Source organism: Ruditapes philippinarum, unplaced genomic scaffold (assembly GCF_026571515.1).
Source record: "Ruditapes philippinarum isolate M1 unplaced genomic scaffold, ASM2657151v2 ctg546_1_1_1_1, whole genome shotgun sequence".
NCBI classification, from domain to species: domain Eukaryota; kingdom Metazoa; phylum Mollusca; class Bivalvia; order Venerida; family Veneridae; genus Ruditapes; species Ruditapes philippinarum.
In genome coordinates, this window is record NW_026852301.1 from 229,089 (window position 1) to 252,443 (window position 23,355).

The 23,355-nt window shown below is 32.3% G+C and overlaps 2 protein-coding genes across 2 annotated transcripts in view; both read left to right on the forward strand.

Moving 5' to 3' along the window:
- The first annotated feature begins 353 nt into the window (after window positions 1-353).
- LOC132755571 (organic anion transporter 3-like) lies at window positions 354-17,833 on the forward strand. Its single transcript, XM_060746460.1, has 11 exons — window positions 354-730; window positions 7,420-7,616; window positions 8,356-8,455; window positions 9,471-9,601; window positions 10,602-10,801; window positions 11,361-11,690; window positions 14,769-14,903; window positions 15,165-15,250; window positions 15,966-16,086; window positions 16,291-16,363; window positions 16,539-17,833. The coding sequence occupies exons 1-11, from the start codon at window positions 583-585 to the stop codon at window positions 16,770-16,772; spliced, it is 1,755 nt and encodes a 584-aa protein (XP_060602443.1). The 5' UTR covers window positions 354-582; the 3' UTR covers window positions 16,773-17,833.
- A 2,944-nt stretch (window positions 17,834-20,777) lies between these two features.
- The window catches only part of LOC132755581 (kinesin-like protein KIF14), a 37,260-nt gene continuing 34,682 nt past the window's right edge, over window positions 20,778-23,355 (forward strand). Inside the window, exon 1 of the mRNA XM_060746469.1 lies at window positions 20,778-21,814. Within this exon, the coding sequence (XP_060602452.1) occupies window positions 21,141-21,814 (674 nt within the window). The 5' untranslated portion in view covers window positions 20,778-21,140. The remainder of the gene's footprint in view (window positions 21,815-23,355) is intronic.

Sequence of the window (23,355 nt, forward strand, 5' to 3'; positions counted from 1 at the left end):
TCTATAGAAAGGCGATAATAATCTCTTGAGAGACCAGCGAATTTTAAGACATGCGAAATTTAGTACTAAATTTTGGACACCGTAGTTTTGAGTGAAAAAACGTTTTGTTCTGACACTTAAGAGTATCTTAAAAATCTCAAGTACACACAACTATGCAACTTAAAAAAAATCCCGAAAAATACAACATGGCCACTTTCTGGCTTATTTAATTATAATATTATGTTATATATATTATCATTAATATACATATATAGTATCCATTGATAAAAGCATGACGTTGAATTTGATATACTTACATGATTTAAATGTACCCATCTGATAAAGGTTTTAATTACTTGTACCAATTCGTTTATTTGCATACATTAAATACAGATATGCAAACGGCATTGTAATAGAAGCAAAACTCAGTGCTAGATTGTTCAGAAAATTATTTCGACGTCGAATTGAAAAATATATAATTGTTTTTAATGAGAAGACTTGAATTATTTAAATTGATATTAGAATATATGAGGAATTGTTTATAGTGATACTGCTGGATTTATGTAGTACTAAAATAAATTGAACTTCACTCAGACAGACGAAATGACGAGAATCAATGTTGAAGATATAAATGTTGACCATATTTGGAGAACTTTGGATCCGTGGGGAAAATACCAGTGGAAACAACTGTCATCATATCTATTCATTTGTGTTTCCTGGGTGATTCATCAGCTAAGTATCGTATTTATAGGTAAGCCACGAGTGTGCTTCTTTTCGGCCGTAAGCTGTTTGTTTCCTCTTTGACTTCCGGTAATTCCGCAGGCTATTTACCGTCCTCATACCGGTACATGTCGGACGAAATTATCGTGTGTTTATCATTTGAAAGCATTAAAAATATTGTTACAGTATAAGAACACTCGGCATAGGCCAGTGTTGACCGCGGTTATTTTTTTAAGTTTTAAAGATACATATTGTTGTTATTTTTAGAAAAAAGGGAATAAATAAAAAGATAGATCTAGTGGCAAATGCCCGTATCTCTATTAAAATACTAAGAAAAGACCGAATCCCTTTTGAAACAGTGACAAATGCCCGTATCCCTTTACATGTATATGTATTCATTGTTTGATAAATGACGTTTACACTTCGTTTTTAATGGCCAACATGATTTTAAATCTTGTTTTCAAATCGCAAAGCGTGCTTCAATGCTGATAAATATAAACTTGATCTTACATATAAATTCAACACTAAATCATTCGAAACTAGTCATAGGCATAAATAGTACGCGACCTTAAACATGCAAACATGGCCTAAACATGCATGTTCGACCTTGAAATATGCAAACCTTGTCATTTGCATGCATGTTCGATCATAAATATGCAAACCAGTTCATGTTCATAAATGTTCGACCTTTAAACATACAAACCTTGTCATTTGCATGCATGTTCGACCTAAAAATATGAAAAACTGTCCAGGTACATAATTGCTCGACTTTTAAACATACAAAGTTTGCCATTATTATGCATTCATGTTCGAATTTGATAATGCAATCCTGTCCATGTACATAAATGTTCGACCTTTAAACATACAAACCTTGCCATTTACATGCACCTTGAAATATAAAAACTGTCCACATACATAAGTTCGACCTTAAAACATGATCCTCGAACCTGTCCATTTATATATATATGAATGACCTTGACATATGCAAACCTGACCATGTACATAAATTGTCTACCTTTAAACATGCAAACTTTTCTATTTGCATCCATGTTCGACCTGGAAATATGCAAACCGGAAGAAACGTCCACGAAATGAATAACGTTAGACCGGATTACAGGAGAATTGTCTTGCAATAAGTATTTGTAAGCCGTAAAACTCGTCCATAATTAAGAGATATCCGGAATTTAAAGGGATAAATTATATAGCAAGAAAATGGACAAGGACATATGTCCGGTCTAGAGAGGGTGGGTGGTCGGCATTTCAGGTTACCGGTTAAAATAATTTAACAGTGTATGCATATTCGGACCTGAGAACATATACTTATAAAATCAACTCCAACACCTCCTATTCTGACTTAAAGCAATGTATTCCATTATCACAGAAATTTTGGAGCCTGACATTTCATACATTTCTTGTCGAAGAAATATGAATACGAAAACATGTATAATATAATATCTGAATCTTAGTAACTTTTTAAGCTTTGACCTTGACACGTGAAATCATACTACATATCATGGTTTATTTTACCTAACCTTAACCTAACAGATAAAATATTTGTGAAGTCAAATGTCAATGAACTGTCGAATGTAGATATATGAACAAATTTTACCATAAATATGTCATATCCAGTGTGATAATTTCTATGGTAAGTATGCACATTAGCAGAAAAGATATGGCTTCAATGTTGTTATATTTTTCTGGTCCTTATGGACCATTGATTCCAGCACTTTTAAATGTTGAAAATTGAGTATCGCTCTTGAGAACCGCTAAAGCCGGTGTTATGGGGCGTAAGGGATATTGTACTTTTTCATACTCACGCAAAGACATAATCAAACCGAGTCCTCAATGTTCATGTAATTTTGTTGTGGTTAATGCTTTCAAAGGATCACCAACCTCCAGATTTGTTCAATAATTAACGCAAATCAGGATGATTCTGTGAGTTTTGTGAAATAAAACATCATTGTACTTTGTCCTTGTAAATCTCAGGACAAATTAATGCAACTGTTATTCACTAAATATAGTCAGCCCATACATGGCGTGTCTTTTTTAGTAAATGAATACACTTCATATTTATCATATTTATTACATCATAGCAATATATATATTCTGTCCCAGGATTGTCAGGTTTGTTTCGTCCGGAAAGCATGTACGACTTCACGGAAGTCTTTCCAGATTGTGCAATACCTTGCCAACTAATATTTGCTGACTCGACTTAATATATATTAGACCGACATCAATTTTTCGTTTTTTAATATTAACTTTTAAGGCTATAATTATAAACTTTCATCATGACAACAGCAGTTATAATTATAGAAATGTATTATCAATTTTTTTTCCTTTGCTTGAAAAAAGGTCTTTTATTTTTTTTTATTAAAAACTAAAAGCGGCTGCAAAAGTTTTTAAATTAATTAGTAAAAGAACGCACCCCTTTAGGCAAAAACGTATTGACATCTCCATACAGTAGTTATATTAGATTGTTACAGATAAAAAGTTTGTAAACATGATAAATGTATCAAGGGAAGAGTGTTATGTAAATATGAAAAGGTAAGAGATATATGACACATAAGCTTAGATTACGTGACACTAAGTTATTTTTCTTAAGACTTAGTGATAATTAAGTCTGAATGTGTACAAATCTAGGACTATCAAGTTCGATATTCCGCTGGGCCAGCTTATATATACATATGGTCTTAAACCAAACTCACATGCGGGTTCAGCTTACTGCAACAATAGCTCATAATTGGTGTAAGCCATATCAGGAAACTATGATCGTCTACTACTCCGCAGCGCTAGCTTAAATATGCCTATAATCTTAAACCAAACACTCGTGCGGTCCTGACTACTGCATCAATAACTAATAGCTGGAGTCAGTCCTATGGAGAAACTATGATCGTCATCCCAGTTGGCGTCGAACCTATGACCATAACTCCTATAAACCACAAGGTCATCTCTATTTGTCATGCAATCTCAATCTCTCCCTAGGATAGACATCCTTCCAATTCACCCAAATGGACTTGGTTAAAGATATACTATCGTCATCCTGGAGTACAGAAATTTATTGAAATCTATGAAATTCTTACTGAATATGTATAATTTGAATAAAAGAAAGAGTAAACTATGTATGGGAAGCTGCGTTCCCTACAACAGGCCAAGTAAAGATAGTCTTTTCTTAAATAAACTGTCAGTTTTTTAAATGACACTATATATTCATATTGTGACTATATATAGTTTGTAAAATTTCAAACATATCATTACAAACTTTGTGAAAAGTCAAAAGGTGTTTATTTTATATTTACGAAAGAGACTGTGTAGCAATTATCAATATTTTCTGACATAGAATTTTTAAAAGTATAGTATATCTTCAATTATATCAAATAAAAACAGGCAACTTCATTACAAATAGTATGATGATGGATATGTTTATCAATTAAATGGAGCCAAGGTATGCCAAACAGAAGTCTGATTAATTGATATACTTTTGACCTTTAAGGTCAAGGTCAGTGATGAAAGCAAGTTTATCTGATAATTATCATATTGACCAACCTACATCACTTTCTGGTATCTCACACACTGAAAATATCTCTGTCTAGGTAACATGTTTATCAAAATTATCATTGTTAACAAACAGATAAGTATCATATAAACAATACAGAGGACAACAAAATAAATATGTGAAACAAAAGCTTATTTTTCTTGTGATCGAATGAAGGGAGCAAGCACTTTGTTGCCATATCTGTTCTTATATACCATATTTCTTTTACAAATTAAAACAAAGGCACAAAATAAGTCAAAATAATAACTACTGAATCGAGATATTATCAATGCGTGTAAGATATATAATAATACTCATATTGTTGGTTGGTTGGTTGGTTGGTTGGTTGTTGTTGGTGGTGGTGGTGGTGGTGGTGGTGGTATCTTTGTTGTTGTTGTTGTTGTTGTTGTTGTTGTTGTTGTTGTTGTTGTTGTTGTTGTTGTTGTTGTTTTGTGTTTTCTTCCTTCCTTTTTTAAGAATTAATGCCTTTCATTTTATTACAAATACTGAAGGACTTTTGCCACATTCCAGATACTGAAGGAATGTCTATCTATAAATAATATACACATTTACTTCTAAGATCCTGTCTAAGGTTGAGAAATACTTGTCCGGCCAGTCAGTCTGCAAATATTTTAGAAAATATTGGATTTAAGTAAAAATATTTTCTTCAAGAAAAAATTACAAATTAATTTAAAACTATATGCATACATGATAGAGTGACTCAAAATGAAATATGAAATATATACATGAAAATAACATGTTAATTAGTATATAGTGGTTCACGTTAAAGTGCAAAAAAATATTTTCATGAGAAGTAATTAACTTGTGGCGGTAAAATGATAATAAAGTTTAAATAGTATTAAATTGTGCATGTATAATGAAATAGTTATATTTCCGTGACTGTCTGTTCGGTTTGATTGGTCGTTTTTTGTTGTTGTTTTTTATCTTTTTTTTCAGTTTTGATCAGTATTACAATAGTAACAATGACGTTGTTCGTTAAAGTATTATGATATTTAACTGTACATGAACACTCTCTACATGAACCATAGTTTCCAAGTTAATTTACCATAGATTGATTGAAACACAAGTATTCAAATATATGCGAACATTATCTATGTACATGATCAAGTTTTGAAATCTATCATATCCTCTATATACATACAATAGTAATTTTCGCTTATGCAAACTTTCAACATGTACACATTGTATGATGAAACATGATAATAAACTATAATTATATAGGGGATATTCAAGTTTTTCTTTATAAATACAGGATATGTTTTCATCGCGTGGCCTGAAAATAAATATTTCACGAATAGCAGTAGCCACGAATGAAATATGATAAGTTTCATTCCACAAGATGAAAATGAATCCTGTATTTATAGAAAAAGAAATTGAATTTGCTGTTTATTATTTACATTTTACTATTTTTACATTACAATTTGAAAGGCTCCCCCTTAAACTGTGTATACATTATCATTTAAAAGTATATACTAAAACTGCATGCTTGTAGGATTTTCTACACATAAAGGTTAAAAAGCTATATCTCTTCCTAATTTACAAATGTTTTGTTTAAATTTTCAATAAAGAATAATTCCAAAATACCTGTAAAAAATAAATGTGTTTAGTATATCTGCTACAGTGTAAATGTCATGTGCACAAAGTCATTGCTAAATGATTTAACCCTACGTAAAATAGCAGCATCAAATTTTGTTCAAGAATATCTTTTTATGTTAATGTACAGTATCCGTGTGTGTTAAATAATAGAGACATTCAATGTAACAACTCTGTCGAGAATCGGCCAAAATTATGGAAACAACACAATTTTACATTTAATATATCAATAACAATATTTTATTATATACATTGTACATGCATAGATGTAAACACTTAACATATGATTACAAATCATGTCCAGAAAGCAAGATCATTCTGTTTTGTTATTTGTTGTTGTTTTTTAAGGGTGGTGGGGGTGCTGGTTCCAGATTTCCAAAACTACAATGAGCTTCGACCTTTAATATTTTGTATTCGTTAGCTAAATAATGGATGGTTTAATGGTTGTAATGAATCTATATATGCAAATGTAAAATTATTTTCTAAAGCCAAATATTCTTTTACAAAACAATGGTGGACTTTATTGCGAGCGGTCCATTATTGCTCTATAGACTTTTTTACAATGCAAAAGTTCCTTAGAAACGGAAGAAGCATTTCGAGCTACTTATTACAAATGTCAAATAAGTCTATCAAATATACCTTATGCTTTGTGTAAGAACACCACATCTCTTTTATTGGTGTACGGAAGTGATAGAAGCTGTATTGATGAAACCAATTATCAATTAACAATAAAAAGTTTGGCATTGTGTCTAACCTAACTTATGATTGATGTCAATAAAATTTGATAATACACTTTTAAAGAAAAATATATAAATGTAACCTTATGTTTTTGATGTATTAATTTGACCACAGATTCAAGTTGTATCATTCTCTGAACTTGTGACACTACGTGTTAAAACATTATTTGCTATGTACTGAGTTTTATTCTCTTGTACACAATTGTGCTATTGCATTGTGTGTTATTCACTTACATACACAACTGTACTACTACACTGTGTATTAATCCTTTCCAGTATAATGTACATAATTTTGCTATTGCATTGTGTTTTATTCTCTGTGACACAAGCTGTTGTACATCTTTGGTATTGCATCGTACTTTCAAACTGTTCCCTTGAATTATGTAAGAAAAAGAATATTACAACGACGCAAACAACACTAATGTCCTAGGCTTAGATACTAATATGAAACAGGTTTTACCCAAGAAATATGATGACAGGATGTATTAAATCAAAAATAGTGCCTTTTACTACACGTCAAACCTGGAAGTGGCACCATTTCGTGTTAAATTTATGAAATCAGATATAAATGAAAACCTAGCTGGATAATAAAATCGTATTTTAAGGGGAAATTATTTTATTTTTACTTTCCAAACTGAACACCTTACTTCTGCATTAAATTACGAGAGGATTATTTTAAACTGTTTGATTGCCATTGGCTCTGCAACATCAAATTTGAAAGGGTGTCTATAAGCTTATAGCTTCCTACACAATCGAACTAAAATAAATTCTGTATAAACCAAAATCAAATACGTGTCATATACAACTATTGTTTGATGTTAATAATTTTATTGTTAGGGTATAGGCCAGCGTTTCAATGTAAAGCACCACCAAATGCTTCATTTATTGCCAACCGGACCGGAATAGATGTACAGTACCAGCAATGTTCCATCGTGACAACTGATAACTCGACAGACAAGGTCAAGGTCACCACAACAAAATGTACCCACGGCTGGGATTATGATATTCCTACAGAACAATCTTTTGTAACTGAGGTAAGTCATAATGATCGTAACTTAGTTAATTAAATTTGTAACTGGGGTCAATTAAAACAAGTTTGTATATGAGGTAACACCAATCCATAATTGACGTGATTCAAATTCGTAACTGAAGTAAATCGAATCAAATTCGTAACTGGCGTAGATCAAATCAAGTTTATATCTGAGGTAAATCCGATCGCAGTTGAAGTAAATCAGATTGGTAACTGAAGTAAATCGAATCAAATTCGTAATTGAGATAAATCAAATTCGTAATTGAGATAAATCAAAACAACTTTGTAACAGAGATAGATTAAATTTAAGACATAAATATAAGAAATCACTCAGAATCGTTTAAGAGTCCGAATAATTCAAATTTATTTTAATAAAAATGATGAGAGAAGCAACGCAAATTTGAAACAGAAGTAACTCTAATTCGTTATAGAGGCATGTAAACTTAATGCATAGTCATGTAAATAAAATTGATGAGAAAAGTATTCTAATTCAAGCTCGTCACGAAAAGTGGGATCATGTCTGTAATTACATAGGCTAACAAATATTTTGCAACGCACTTTTACATGTGTATGCTTTAAATGAAACATAGCATGCACTCCTATATGAGTATGTCATTAGATTATTACCAAATAGCTAAGGTATTTATACGTACCTTATACATAACATTTGTACATTTGTATGCTCGATAGATATATGTATACAGTTGAATTATAAAATCTGTCATTTCATTTCTGTCTTGTAGTGGGATTTTGTTTGTGAGAATGCAGAGTTTGCAGAGCTCACACAGACACTTCTTATTGTTGGTATGATGCTAGGAACATTTGTTTTCCCTACATTGTCAGGTACAAGTACAAATAATTTCTTGGTCTCATATTTGATCATAACAGACAATTAGTTGACATGACGTTAGAAACGTATGTTTTCCCCAACTTACAAGGTTCAAAATTCCATTGTTCATAACAGCCACCTAGTTGACATGACGCTAGAAACCTTTGTTTTCTCTACATTACCAGGTTCAATATGTTCTTCAAAATATTTTTTATCATAACAGACACCTAGTTGACATGACTCTCGGAACTTTTGCTTGTCCTAAATTGTCAGGTACAAATAATCTCTTTGCCACATCTTTAAGCATAACGGTAATCCTGTTCAGAATATATAAAAACTATAGGTATTAATGTTGTACTTATTTGAATTTCTTGGCGAATTAGCAAACTGAAAAACGACAGAAAGGTCGAGATGCCGAAGCTGCCATTGCCTGCAACATTTCCAACTTTGCCGTTATGGGCCTTCTTAAGGGATTATGTTGTTCAGTATTTTAAACAGTACTTTTAAATAACAAGTTACTGAGTGAACTTTTAAATATATGTTTAATCATAATGCACACACTACTGTATAATATTGTATGCCCTAAAAAGACATATAAACTTAGATATAATTATGTCAAAGCCAAGATTCTTTTATCCTCTTCTATCAAGCGAGACTTGTAAGTCTTTCTTGACATATAGCTAAAATATAGAGGAAAGAATTACTTTGTACCAATGCCAAAAACACTATCAAATTTAATTTAGATTATCAAACGTTTGCCCCTAAATAACTACTTAGAAAAGTACAACCGATCATTTGAATTCTTAAAGTGAGGAATGTATAGAAGATAAAATTGAAATAATCAAAACTTTCCTGTTTATTTTTGCAACGGTGATGTTCTGATTATGAATAATAGACGGAATGTATAAATTTATGTAAAAAGTAAAGTTTATTCTTGTAACATAGCAATGCAAAAAAGAGATAAAGAATATATAAAAACAATCCACAGAAATATGTTTTTGCTTCATATGTGAATATTGTTTTTCACAGATAGGTTTGGCCGGAAGCCCGTGATGGTGTTTAGTCACATGATATTGTTCGGAATCGTTTTTGGGACAGCTTTTAGTAGCAACTACACTGTTTTTGTTATTTTGAGAATTTTGACGGGAGCTGTATGTCAGGTATTTATCAAAATAAAAAAAATTAATATAACTAATACTAGTAGATAAATAATTCAACGTAAGGTGTCATGAAGTGTGCCTCCATTTCTGTATCAAAATAAAAAAAATATAACTAATACTAACGTAAGGTGCCATGAAGTATGCCTCCATTTCTGTATCAAAATAAAAAAATATAACTAATACTAGTAGATCAATAATTCAACGTAAGGTGCCATGAAGTGTGCCTCCATTTGTGTATAAAAATAAAAAAATATAACTAAAATACTAGTAGATCAAAAATTCAACGTAAGGTGTCATGAAGTGTGCCGCCCCCATTTGTTTTTCAAAATCAACCAGTAGTTTTTAACATCTAAAAAGTTTGTAGTTAATACAAATAATTCATAAATGCAAAAAATAAATGAAAATATTTCATGTAGCTTAGCCTGATTTTCAAAACAATTTCACGGTCACATTTGATTAATTTATTTTGCTTCACTTTTCGAAGAAAATCTTGGGCTATTGTCATAACCGATTCGTCGGTGTCGGCGATGGTGTCCACGTTTTTCCCCACCTTTTCGGTTTAATTGTCGTTCATTATCATAACTTTAATACTAAGAAAGATTTATCATTCAAACTTCACACGTTGATGCCGTCAACCTGTGTTGCTCGGCTCAAAGAAACACGAACCGTCTAACGGACTTGCATCATAGAGTCATAACTTCCACTGATTTCCTGAGCCGGGCCCCGAGTCTTGAGTAACTTATACTTGTATGTCCTGTTGTAAGTGATGAATCCAATGAGAGAGATCGGTCCCCACACAATGGGGCTAGGTCACTTGGATATGTTATAACAAAACCTCAATCGAAGAGCACACCTGAGAAACTTCAAACCTTGTATGGCAAGTCCTACCTGCAATACTCATTTTATTCATATAACTACTAGTTCTTCATTTTACCGAAAAGTGGAGCTTGGTGGGGGTAACTGTTTTTTCGAATATGTTATTTATCATCAACAAAAACAGGGTGCATTATCTGGTACAACTTTAGCCTTGGAGACATTCCCGACAGAAGTTAGACATTACACGGAAGTCCTAGCTCTTGCAATGTGGACCACCGCAATCTGCATAATGTCGCCTATAGCGTACGCGTTGAGAAATGTGTCATGGCGATACCTACAGATAACATACGCTCTGATGAGCGCCTGGTCAATATTTCAGTGGTGGTATGTTGAATATACATGTCATTTATTGTAGAATATAAAACATGTCTCCTATAGATTTTCACAGTTAGTTTATTCGAAACGGATGTTGGAATCGGAACATCTCGGCTATTACTTTGAATATCCGAAGTTTGACGGAAAAGACCGAAAAGATGCGAATGATGTAGATATATGGGTGTTAGTCCTTATCCTTGCGAAAATCATGTACAAGAAGGTCAATACCAAATTTTATTTTACCAGATCATGTTAAATGTTTGATTCCGCTTAAGCTGATGACGGAAGCTTACAATAACCACTACCGTCCATAAAGAGGTATAATCAAACCAAACCTGTAACGTTTTAAATTTTGCCGCGTTGGGTTTCCTTGAGGGAATCTGTTTTCTTTTCTATTTAATAAACGAAAACACAAATTTGTGCGTATCTCGTGGTATTTTACACCATTTTATTGCTTTCCATAAATATAATGCTTTAGATTGATAAAAATTTATCGAGTTTATTATAACTAAAAATTATTCATAATTCAACTGCACTTCTTATTTGTCAAATACATCGTTGATTCTAGGATGTTAGATGAATCTCTAAGATGGGTAATTGCAAACGGTCAGATTGATCGCGCAAAAGCTATCATAAAAAATGCATGCAAATGGAATAACAAGAATTATGAACAAGTCCTGGAAAAGATAGGTCTAAGTGAAACGACTCCTGAATATGAACTGAAGGCGAAACTACATGAACATCAGGGGGATAAAACAGAAAACGGTGTGCAGGAACTAAAGAGTTTGGTCGGAGAGCAGAAAGAGGAGGTAGAAGTAGCGGTGAAGGAATACAGTGTATTGGATATAGTTCGACACAAAAACATTTTCAAAGTTTCTTTGATAATGTGGTATACGTGGTAAGTAAGCCCTTGGCCGGCTGGCGGCAACTGAATGAACTCATGCGACCTGTGTAGACAGATAAGCTTGCTCATTCGTGTCATCTGATCATGATATGCACCTTTCACTATTCATGACATGACAGTTGGAAGGTTCAAATGATTTTGTTATTACCGTGTTAGGTTTTCTCGAGTTTTATTGCACATACGTACATGTAGCAGAGAGTCTAACCTTTCTATAATTACAGGTATACAACTTGCCCGATAACTAGGGCAATAAGACTGATTAATACTTATACACAATAATACAAATAACCTTAGTACTTTTCCTACAAATGACAGAAGCTTTACCATTATTGCAAACTGTAAAAGTTCATCTAAGATATTTAGTGTGGCAAGAGTTAGTTTGCAGATGTATTTGCATTTCATTATGATGGCCGGATCAAACGATGTGGTGCATAAAATTATTGAGGTTCATAGTATTAATATTCAAGCAGAAGCGTAACGTGACTTTGCACTTATAAGATGTAATAATATGACATCTGGTAAAGTTTGTAAAGGTGGTGTCTGATATTTAATGCTATATCTATGTTATGCACTAGAATGATTTTGTCAGATACACACTTATTATTAATACGACCAGTACTAGCATGTACAACCGACAAGAAGATTAGATTATACTAGAGGGCTAGTTGCTGAATGGTTAAGGTAGTTGACTTTAAATCACTTGGCCATCAAAGTTGTGGGTCCTCACATCCGAGGGTTTTCACCAGGGACTTTGGATTCCTTCATGTGAGAAAGCTATTCAGCTATAGCTTACGGACCGTCAGTGGTTCTACTCAGGTGCCCTCTAGTGCCTTAGATGATGCTGACAAAAAGCCACCTAATTAATTTTATAGTTTCAGTGTGTCTTATAAGGAAATCAAAAAAGAGCTTAAAGAACCACGTGCTATATGATTCGCAAAGATTCTTTGTTCTTTTGCATGGATTGGATCGGGGGCTATTCCTTTAACTGGGACTGAACCGATCAAACTTATAAAAAGATCACTTCATTTCATATCATTTCGACTTTTCAAAACATGCCAGTTCTGCTTTATGATTAAATTGTCATTCATAGTTTAAACATATTTTTAGCTCGATTGCGAAACAAGTTGCAAGAACATAAATTATATTAATCACTTTCGAGTCAGCTTCCTGGAACCAACCAGTACTGGTGTCATATGAAGAAACACGGTCGTGATCTGAGTAAGGCTCGAACCCATGATCTATGGGTTAAGAGGCAGACACCTTAACCACTAGGCCACCGCTCCCCTTTATTGTCACTCATAAAAGCAATAGTTATTGCATCTAGTTTGAGGAGCGTTAAAATGCAAAATCATTAACTGTGTGGCCATTCGCAAAGATTTCAAACGTAAAATACTTTACTTTAAAGCCCCAGCGATAAATAAGCTGACAAAATACCCGTGATATAAAATTATCCTATTTCTAGATTAGCATACTTGTATCAGAAAGTATATCTATATAAGAACCTAAACATGTTGTACGTGACCATCCATTAAATTACTAATAATTTGAGCCGCGTCACGACAAAACCATCATAATGGGTTTGCGACCAGCATGGATCCAGACCAGCCATGCTGTTCGCTTTCAGTTTCTCTACTTGTTATAGGGTCTGTAAGCGAACAGCATGGATCCTGATCAGACTACACGGATGCGCAGGCTGGTCTGGATCCATGCTGGTCGCAAACCCATTATGTTGGTTTTGTCGTAACGCGGCTCATTTGTCAATAATCAGTTGCATCTTTTTTTCATACTCGTCTGCTATTTTGTTCCTAATCACGTTTTAATTTATTCATTCGCAATGAAGATTTGACATTATCACCTTATGTCGAGAATCATGTCAACATGATAAAGATGTCATGAAACGGGTTGCTTGATTACAGCTTGAAATTGTCGTCATACCTGAATACGCAAATTTGAATCTGTGTACAAGTAATATCAAATAAATTTAATGATTTTATAATGACATCTATGTACAAGTAATATCAAATAAATTTAATGATTTTATAAAGACATAGACCCATAACGAAAAAACGTACAACACGCAACCAATGAATAAACACAATGTCCAGAAACAATCAAAAGTAATGCGTGCTCTATGGCTTTAAGTTTGGTTGTTGTTATTGTTGTAGGCTTTTTGGATTTTATTTAACAGTCCCAGTTCGATTTATGCATATTCAAATATAACTTCACTATCAAATTTTTCGATATTCTGGGAAAGGTAAAAATAGCGGTTAAACACCTTGGACAGTTACACGGCTTTGTATCTCATACTAAGCTTTTTACAAATTGCCAATTCCATATCAACGCGGAAAATATTTCTCGCGTGCGCGTTCTGCATAGAGAAAAAAAAGCTAAATATAGATAGCATTTGAAAAGCTTGTTGGAAAAAACTACTGGCATTGTACAGTAAATAAAATAAAATATTTCATTTGAATAAGGAATAAAATCTACTGGTAGTGTACAGTAAATATATTATACAATTTGAATAAGGGCATAAAATCTACTGTAATTTTACAGTAAATATATTATATCATTTGATAAAAAGGGAATGCAATCTACTAAGACGCTTATTAGATCCCTTTATAAAACGTTTTCCAATACATGTATCTGAATACTAATGCAAAACATTGCTAAACTTTATAATTCCATTCTCGCTTGGAATTTTGGATTCTGCCATTATTTAATTATACGGTTATTCCCTTATTCAAATGATATATTTTATTTACTGTACAACGCCAGTAGTTTTTTTCCTTATTCAAATAGTATATTTACTGCATAATACCAGTAGATTTTATTCCCTTATTTAAGTTGTATAATATTTACTGTACAATGCCAGTAGATTTTATTGCCTTATTCAAATGGTATGATATATTTACGATACAATACCAGTAGATTTTATTCCTTATTCAAACGATATATTTTATTTACTATACAATGCCAGTAGTTTTTTTCCCTTATTCAAATGGTATATTATTTATTGTACAATGCCAGTAGATTTTATTCCCTTATTCAAATGGTATTATATATTTACTGCAGGATTGTTGACAGCCTGGTATATTATGGACTGTATATGATATCATCGGATCTATATGGAGACAGATACATCAACTTCTTCCTGAGTGCGCTTATTGAATACCCAGCGTCTGTATTCGAGTATTTTGCACTAGCCAAGTATGCATTTTGTATATTCTCCAACGATTTATTACGCATTGCTTGACTGGATACATTATCATAATCATCCGAATTCGCTACAGGCTTACTCTTTTAACATTTTGTACCTTGTTTTTCATAATATTGCTTTTTTCATTCATTTCATATATGTATTCTAATAAAAATTTAAGAACAATAAAAAATAATCCTGTTTGCTTAATCTAATACTCGTTTGTATTCAAATATGAAAAGACTTTTTCTAAATTATTATTTAACATGTAGAATTGGCCGGAAGTGGACGTGTATAATCTGTCACGCCATAGCTGCTTTTGGGCTGGTTGTTGCAACGGGCTTGACCTACACTGCCGGTAAACTTTCGGCACTATTTGTCACTCTACACTTTTAAGATAAAATTTATGATTACTTAATTCAATTTTCGGCAATCTACCAGTATAATCCGTTTAACACTATACAATTTTCACCATACTTTCACCATTGTGTACTTGTAATTGATACTAATATAAATCTATTGATTGGGGTATATCTAACAATTAATGAAATATCTTTTAATTTGATCCGACAACTGCATGTCTAATGTTTAAATATCTTCCGATTTAGATCAATATCATACAATTTAGGCATTGTTCATTAAATAAGACACAACTTTCCTCATTGTTCTTGGCAATATCTAATAAATAATGTTTTCATTCAAATTTCAAATCATTCTATTATGGTTGCGAAATCTGGGGTTCAAAGTGTCATAGTGTATAGGAGCGTAATTGTTAGCCGCCAATTGACACAATAGAAAAAAACAATTGTTGCAACCAAAATCTTTATAAAAGTTCATGTTAATTGTTGAATTCTGCTTAAGCTGGTGTTATGGGGCGATAACGTTAACTTTCCATTACCGTTCATGAACAGGCTCAATCAAACCGCGCCTGCAACAATTACAATTTTGTCGTTTTTGGCGTTCTTTAGGGATTCTGATTTTCTCTATTTTAATACATACATTGAGTACTAGTATAATGTGTGTTAATACAAATCCATCTGGCATATTTTTCGATAATATAAGTATAATTTTAGGAGACAATACCAGTATGTTGGCGGCCGGGACGGCGTTTATCCTGGTAGGTAAAATGGGTATAACTGGAGCATTTAGCTCCGCCTATGTTGTCACCCCGGAGTTGTACCCTACCAATATGAGGTAATATTAATATATGTCTTTATATTATAATAATAATGATAATAATAATAACAATAATAATAGCAACAACAATAATGATGATGATAATGATGAATGAATGAATGAATGTGATGGTGATGATGATTGATATATGTAGAGAAATCTATATCAAATATAAACACTACACAGCTACACAGAGGCTTTTTATTTTACATTTATTTTCAGGAATTCTGGCCTTGGGGTTGCATCTTTTATGGGTAAAGTGGGCGCTATGATTGCTCCTTTTTCGCGAAATGTTGTGAGTATTTCATATGCACGCCATCCCCCATCCTCAATCAGCTTTTAGACATGTCCATCTTATTTGTTAATAATAGTACAACATGTTTATTATATGAGCAAAAAAAAACATTTCTGAAGTTATTAATATTGCTATGAACTTCTAGCATGTTATAGAAGATTTTATTTTCTTTCAGTCAGAACAAGTTAAATGGCTACCAGCTTGCATCTATGCAGCACTGTGCTTAGTTACAATGTTTCTATTTGCATTTGTGCCAGAAACCAACGGAGTTGAATTGCCGCAGACAATCGATGAGCTTACGGAATGGTATCGCGTGAACAAATTTAATCTCAAATTTGGTAAGAATGTGCATTCCGGCGTCAAAAGACATAGTCTAAAAATAGAAAAAGAAGAGGACGAGCAGCATTGAAATTAATTTTCTATAGGCTTGCACATGCAATGTTAAAGGAACACCACTGAGGTCCAAAAGACTAAAAACATAAAATTTTAATTTCTTACAAAGTCTAGCTGGGGCTTTCAAAACAGAAGGTGATACAAAAGATAATTAATAAATATAAAAAGAAATAAATTGAAAATCGTATTTTTGAGCTATTTCTAGTCCGATTTGAGTGAAAAACGTTGTAACGCTTTTCAATTTTGTGTCATTTTTCACAATTAGAATAATTATTCTGATCTTCTTCAAATGGAACATTAATATCGAAAAATTTAGTCCCTTTCATAAGTAAAAAAATACTCAGTGGAGTCCCTTTAAAATGTTTTTGTGAAGTGTGTGTCATTGACGAAGTGTGTCAATGGTGCAGTGTGTTAATGTACTTAATCCATATTTTCCGGGAATTACATCAACTATCTTAGTATACTTAAGGTGATGATTTCTATACTCAATCAGAAGGTTTTCACAATGCCAGAAAGCTCGCTAGGGTATGATATGGTATGGTATGAGACTCGCAGACGAGTTCCCTGCATTACGTGCTCAAATATATTGAATTATATTGGACGTTGTACGTTTAAAGAATAGAATTACATGTATTTAAACAGAATTATATATAAGGCCTTTTTTAAGGAAAAGGCACACATATATTTCTAAAATGTATCCGCATAATCATAATATACTCACGCATATCCAGTATCCTCTATTTTTTCAATGTTTATTTGTAAATATTCATGTACGTCAGTATTCATACTTGGTAAGTGATTGAAATTATATTGTGTCCAATGAAATCGTCCCATTTTTCGAATTCTGTGACACATTTAATTCATTTTATCAGCACCATTTTGTGATTTGACACTTTCTCGTCGCACTGTGTAACATAATTCCAACTACTAAGTAGGTTAGTCTTTGTTAAGTCAGCATCAATTATGTTAAATCTTGTAAACTTGTTTACTTACAAACTCTTATTTATAGATAAAAGATCAGATACATTTCGTATTGTAAATTATTTGTGACCGGTTGATAATGGTAATAAAATAATAAATAATGTGATGTGTGTTTGTGTCTTTAATTATCTGGCCACATAGAGATTCCAAGCTTTATTAAGAGGGTTATACTTGGTTGCTGCTCGACATTATGCGATGTATAAAGGCCCGAAGATGTACATGTATAAAAGCCTGAGGGCCGCAAGCAAGAAGGACATTATGGATTCGAGTTTAAGTTCTAGCGCACATCTGGATCAGCAGAAATTCGCATATTTTTCTACATTTTGAGATACATTTGGAGTTCACTCCCGTGAAATAAAGTGATAAAGATAAAGAAATGTGTCTTTTTTCTGAGAAATATATGTGTATAACAAATCCAGTTTTTATTTAAGCTGTCTTACAACAAGCTGACATATGCCACGTCTATTTATATGTATGTATGTAATACCTAGTTAGCTTACACCATCATCATGTTTAAATTTTGCCACATTTTGGTGATATTGTTAATCTGCTGCGATATAGGATGTAGAATTAAATTGAATCTAAGCATATTTATCTAAATGCTATGACTTCCATGCAACACCAACACGTGTATATGACATTGCTTAAAGATGTTCGCTACATTTTTCATAAAGTTATATATTTATCAATTGAAAATACCCAAACACTCAAGCGGGAAACGGACAAAAGCCCTCCCGGACAAAAGCCCTCCCGTCAAAAATGACAGGGCTGTCAAAAGCCATCCCGTGAAAATGACAAGGCGGACAAAAGCCTTCCCGTGAACATGACAGGGCGGACAAAAGCCCTCCCATAAAAATGACAGGGCGGACAAAAGCCTTCCCGTGAAAATAATAGGACGGACAAAAGCCCTCCCGCAGCAAATACATATGTACGTTGAATAGTTTATGTTTTCTTTTCAATGCACTCAACATATCAAAATTGTAATCATGAATACTTTTTGTTTTCTATTGGCATAAGCGTGTTTGTATGAGCTTGAGCACATTCCTGACAGGCATCTGAATAATTAGTGCTAAACTCTGTAAGTGCATATTTATTCACGTAGATATGAAGGATTACTCCTATGTAAAGTTAATAAATTATCAAAAGAAGTTAAAATTATCTAACTTAAAAGTTAAAGACATTTATAATGTGCCTTGTAATGAGTCAATTACTTTTAAAAGTGACTTTGTTTTTAACGACATTCGTGTAAAAAGTTACCTCGTTAAACATTACAGGGAGGTATATTCAGAATAAAAGGTGGTTACTAGCTCATACATGTACTTAGGCCAATTGAAAACAACAAGAAATATATGTAACAATTTTAATACGTTGAGTGCATTGAAAAAAGAACACAGGTATTCAACATATATATCTATTTTTGTTACGGGAGGGCTTTTGTCCGCCTTGTTAATTTCACGGGAGGGCTTTTGTCCGCCCAGTCATTTTCATGGGAGGGCTTTTGTCCGCCCTGTCATTTTCACGGGAGGGCTTTTGTCCGCCTTGTTATTTATTGACGGGAGGGCTTTTGTCCGGGACGGCTTTTGTCCGTTTCCCGGTTTTAAGCTCGTCCTAGTCATAAATTAGTTACTTAAAGATTATTTATTTTAATACAAGTTGTGGAAAATGTTATTTGTTAACTTTTGCTTAATTTATGCATGCATATAGCTGTATACATAACTATTGCGTTGCGAAATAAAAATAGGACTTTTTAATAGGTACATAAAACGAAAACTGAAAACTACAATACAATATAATGTGCATATAAGTATCACATTATTATAGGATTAGAAAATATAGAACAATATTTCTACTGTCATGAAGATTATAACATTATAAATGCGTTTGTGGCAGTTTTCATATTTAGTCTATATTGAAGACATTTGGCAAGATTGTTTAACAGGCATAATTTTTCTTTCATTTAATTAATACATATATATTCGTTCATGAAATATTGATTTCTTATTTGATATTATTATTTTTAAATTTACAATCCGCATTTTTAAGTGTTCACTGTATTTTAAAAAGCACGATATTTCCACGAGTCGTTGTCCTTAGAATTAGTATTTTAATCAATGCGACATGTCCGCAGATTTTTTTCTGATTTTCATGAAAATTTTAAAAATGTATATAAAAATGAAATATTGTGAAGAGAACGAAGAAAGTTAATCTACAAATTGCAAACAGCACTTACATTTCATGTCAAATGCGAAAAAGAGGTCAAAATATGCAAAATAATCATTAAGTAAGTGGATCGTTAGTCACGCAATAGAAATATGGCGTTTAACACTGCAAAAGAAAAACGGCTTTGAAGCAGTATGACATGTCTCCGCGACGGGTTTGACATTAAAGAAGATAGAGGATAGTAAAAGATAGAAGAAAATAAGTCATTATAATCACACATAAGTAAGTTATCACTTGAATCTTTTTACTTTCCTTAAAATCTTAGTCATTTTTCTCATAGTTTGATTTTTTTTAAATACTTTGGTTCATCTGGAGGTGTGGAGCTAAATTTACAGCTTGAACCACTGGTCCACAGAACAACGCTAGCTAGCCTGAAATGTCCAAGTAATCGATTAGCGTTTCAATAAAAAATAAATAAATAAATAATAACAATAAAGATAAGAAGAAACAAACCTCTTTAAGGGCTCCAGAATTAACTTCTTTGAACGCATGACTAGTGAGATGTACTGGGTCTATACTGCATGTAAAAATCTTAGTTTATCAAATTAAGTACTAAAATTATAATATTAAAGGGAATTATTGTCATAAAACAACTAGTGTATGCAAACATAATTCTTAGATATAAATATGAAACATAAACAAAGTGATATTGGATAAACAACAAATACATTTTAAGGTAAATAATTATTTAATATAGTATGAGTTCATGTTTAGTTGAGTACGAAAACGGAAACCTTGATTCGTTTGACAAACCAACAGAAAATACAAACATTTCATTAAGTACACAGTATCAGCCAATCAGAAATTTCGTTATAAAACGTACATATTGTGTTATGGTGGTCATTTCAAAACTTGGATTTTATAAACGCGCGAAAGGAAAAATAAATATCTCACCTTGCTGAGCATCAATTTGTAAATTAATGACATGTTTTCATTTTGTTAGATCAAATATTCTGTACTTATTGTAAAATATTTGATGTTGTTGATTATGGTATCGTTTTATCGCGTATTAATCCGCACGGTTCGGCAAGTTTGGCTAATCGCCACAGGGTGTTGGGAGGTGTGATCAATTAAGGTCTTTTGTTTTGTTGTCATTAGGTCTGTTGACGGGTAAATAGCATGTGTTGATAATTATTGGTAAGAAGGATATTAATTTCATTATAATCGTAAATAAATCAAAATTATGGCGACACCAAGGATAGGAACCAAAGGGAAGCGTATGTTACCGAATATTCCACAGGTTAATTTTAATTCTGAAACAATTGAGACTTCAATAGGAGGAACTCAAACACCAGGCAGGCTGAAAGGTGATCCTTTAAGCCCAATGAATAGGTTGAGCAGTGACGAGACTTCTTTGAGGTCGGAAAATTCAACTTCACCTCTTTTGGATGAAAGTGGGTGTGAACGAAGTTCCAATGGTTTTGAAAAAGTGACCCCACTGCGTGTTAACTCGTTAGTGGATACAAGTAAATCAAATGGAAATGTATCCGTTGCGATTTCTGTAACATCCAATAATGAATCTGACAAGGAAAATTTCCCTAACAGCCCGAGGGATTCAGGAGATTTGATTATAGAACGGACACCAGTGAAGGGAAATTTTCATTTGATAAGTAATGGAAATGAAGATATAGCTTCCGTAAAACTTTATACTCCAAGTCCTAATATGAGGGTGAGACATACATCTTCAATGCGTAGACATACACTTGATGAAAAATTGTTAGGAACTCCTGAGTGTTATACAGTTGTTCATTTGGATAAGAATAGATATGATTTCGGATACTCTGATGCAAGAACAGATGATGGGGAAGATAGTTGTAGCGTAACTGTTGCTGTAAGAGTGCGACCATTCAGCCAAAGGTATATTATATTTTTTAATGTTATTGTTTATGTAATTTCTTGGAATATTTTTCAGAAGAAGAAAAGACTATCAAATGTCTTTGCTACAATTCTGATTTTGAGTAATAAATTTTTTTTTAAATTTTTTTTTTATTTATGAAAAATATTTATAAACTTGTGTCATTTTAGTAGTATACATGTATAATTTAGTTGTTGTAAGAATGTGTAATTGCAACATTGACAGTTCTATCATTATAATTATAATCATTTGACAATCATATATATAGATTCTAAAATTCTAAAGAGTTTAATTCATTGTGCAGCTAGTAATGAAAATAGAATTAATTATATATATTAACTTTTAGGCAATAATTCACTAGTAGCCTAGAAGTAATTCTTAAGTGTCCTCACATATTTTGATATAACAAGAAAATTATCAGATGATTACCTAGGTCATTGCCTATTTTACTGTTCTGTATAGTAGGGTATTGTCTTTCAGATTATGGACCTGTTAAACTATGCTTCAACAATAGACAAACAATGGCATTCAAATATGCAATAATCTAATAATCTCATTATTTCATATTTCACCCCTTGAAGTCATGCCAAGTTATAAGTAAATTTTGTATGCTAATTATGGATTTTTAAAAAAAAACATAGCTTGTATATATTTCAAATATAAGAAAATTAGAAATTATGCAAGAAAACAAATTCATGCCGAAGGTGAACATGCATTTTTACTATATTACAGATAAAACCTGATAGTGTAGATCTATTTAGTATGATAATTATAAATATAAAATTTTGTTAACAAAATATAACAGTAGCCTCAGGTATTGATATTTCCCCCACTAAACAAAGTAACATAAGGAGTCAAAGATATTAAATTTTAATGAGAGACAATAAATTTTCACTAAGTGCTTTTATAGCAAACACTTTATATTGAAATCTTACTGATCTGGTTAATTTAGGCAGAAACTAAATTTGACAGGGCATGAGGCTTGCTAAACTTACATTGCAAGTATTGACCATTTCGAAAACGTAGCTAAACACCGTGTTCCGGTACATTACGGATTTAGCTCTGGGGAATTACACCAAATGAAGTACATAACACAGTTACATGATATTTCTATTTTTCTATCATTATTTTACCGTTTAAGGTGAAATAAATTGTTGTTTTTGAAAATTATCAATATTGTCAAATTATTATATTCCTTTAATATCTATTGCAAATTTTCAAAAAAATAAATATTTATAATGAAAATCAATAAAATTTAAACAGACGTAGTGGAATCTTCCATAATATTTTAAATAAGGTAATTTTCTACGTTAACTTGTGCATTTACTTTATTTTTTGTATGGGATTATTCATACAATGATATTTAATACTTTCTTATAAAGAAATAACTGTTTTATTTCAATTTAATTTAAAAAAAGGGCCGAAAACATCGAGTTCGCTATTACACTCCATTATGTGAATTCCCCAGAGCTATGTACAGAAAGTACCGGAAAACGGCGTTTAGCTAGTTTTTTGATTTCGTGAATGAACAATTGTTGTCAAT

Excerpts from the sequence above, each read along its gene's own strand:
- LOC132755571 (XM_060746460.1), top strand. The coding sequence starts at position 583 with ATGACGAGAATCAATGTTGAAGATATAAATGTTGACCATATTTGGAGA. Across the intron at positions 8,456-9,470 it reads TGTTTTCCCTACATTGTCAG|ATAGGTTTGGCCGGAAGCCC; the intron begins GTACAAGTACAA and ends TGTTTTTCACAG. Across the intron at positions 15,251-15,965 it reads GGGCTTGACCTACACTGCCG|GAGACAATACCAGTATGTTG; the intron begins GTAAACTTTCGG and ends GTATAATTTTAG.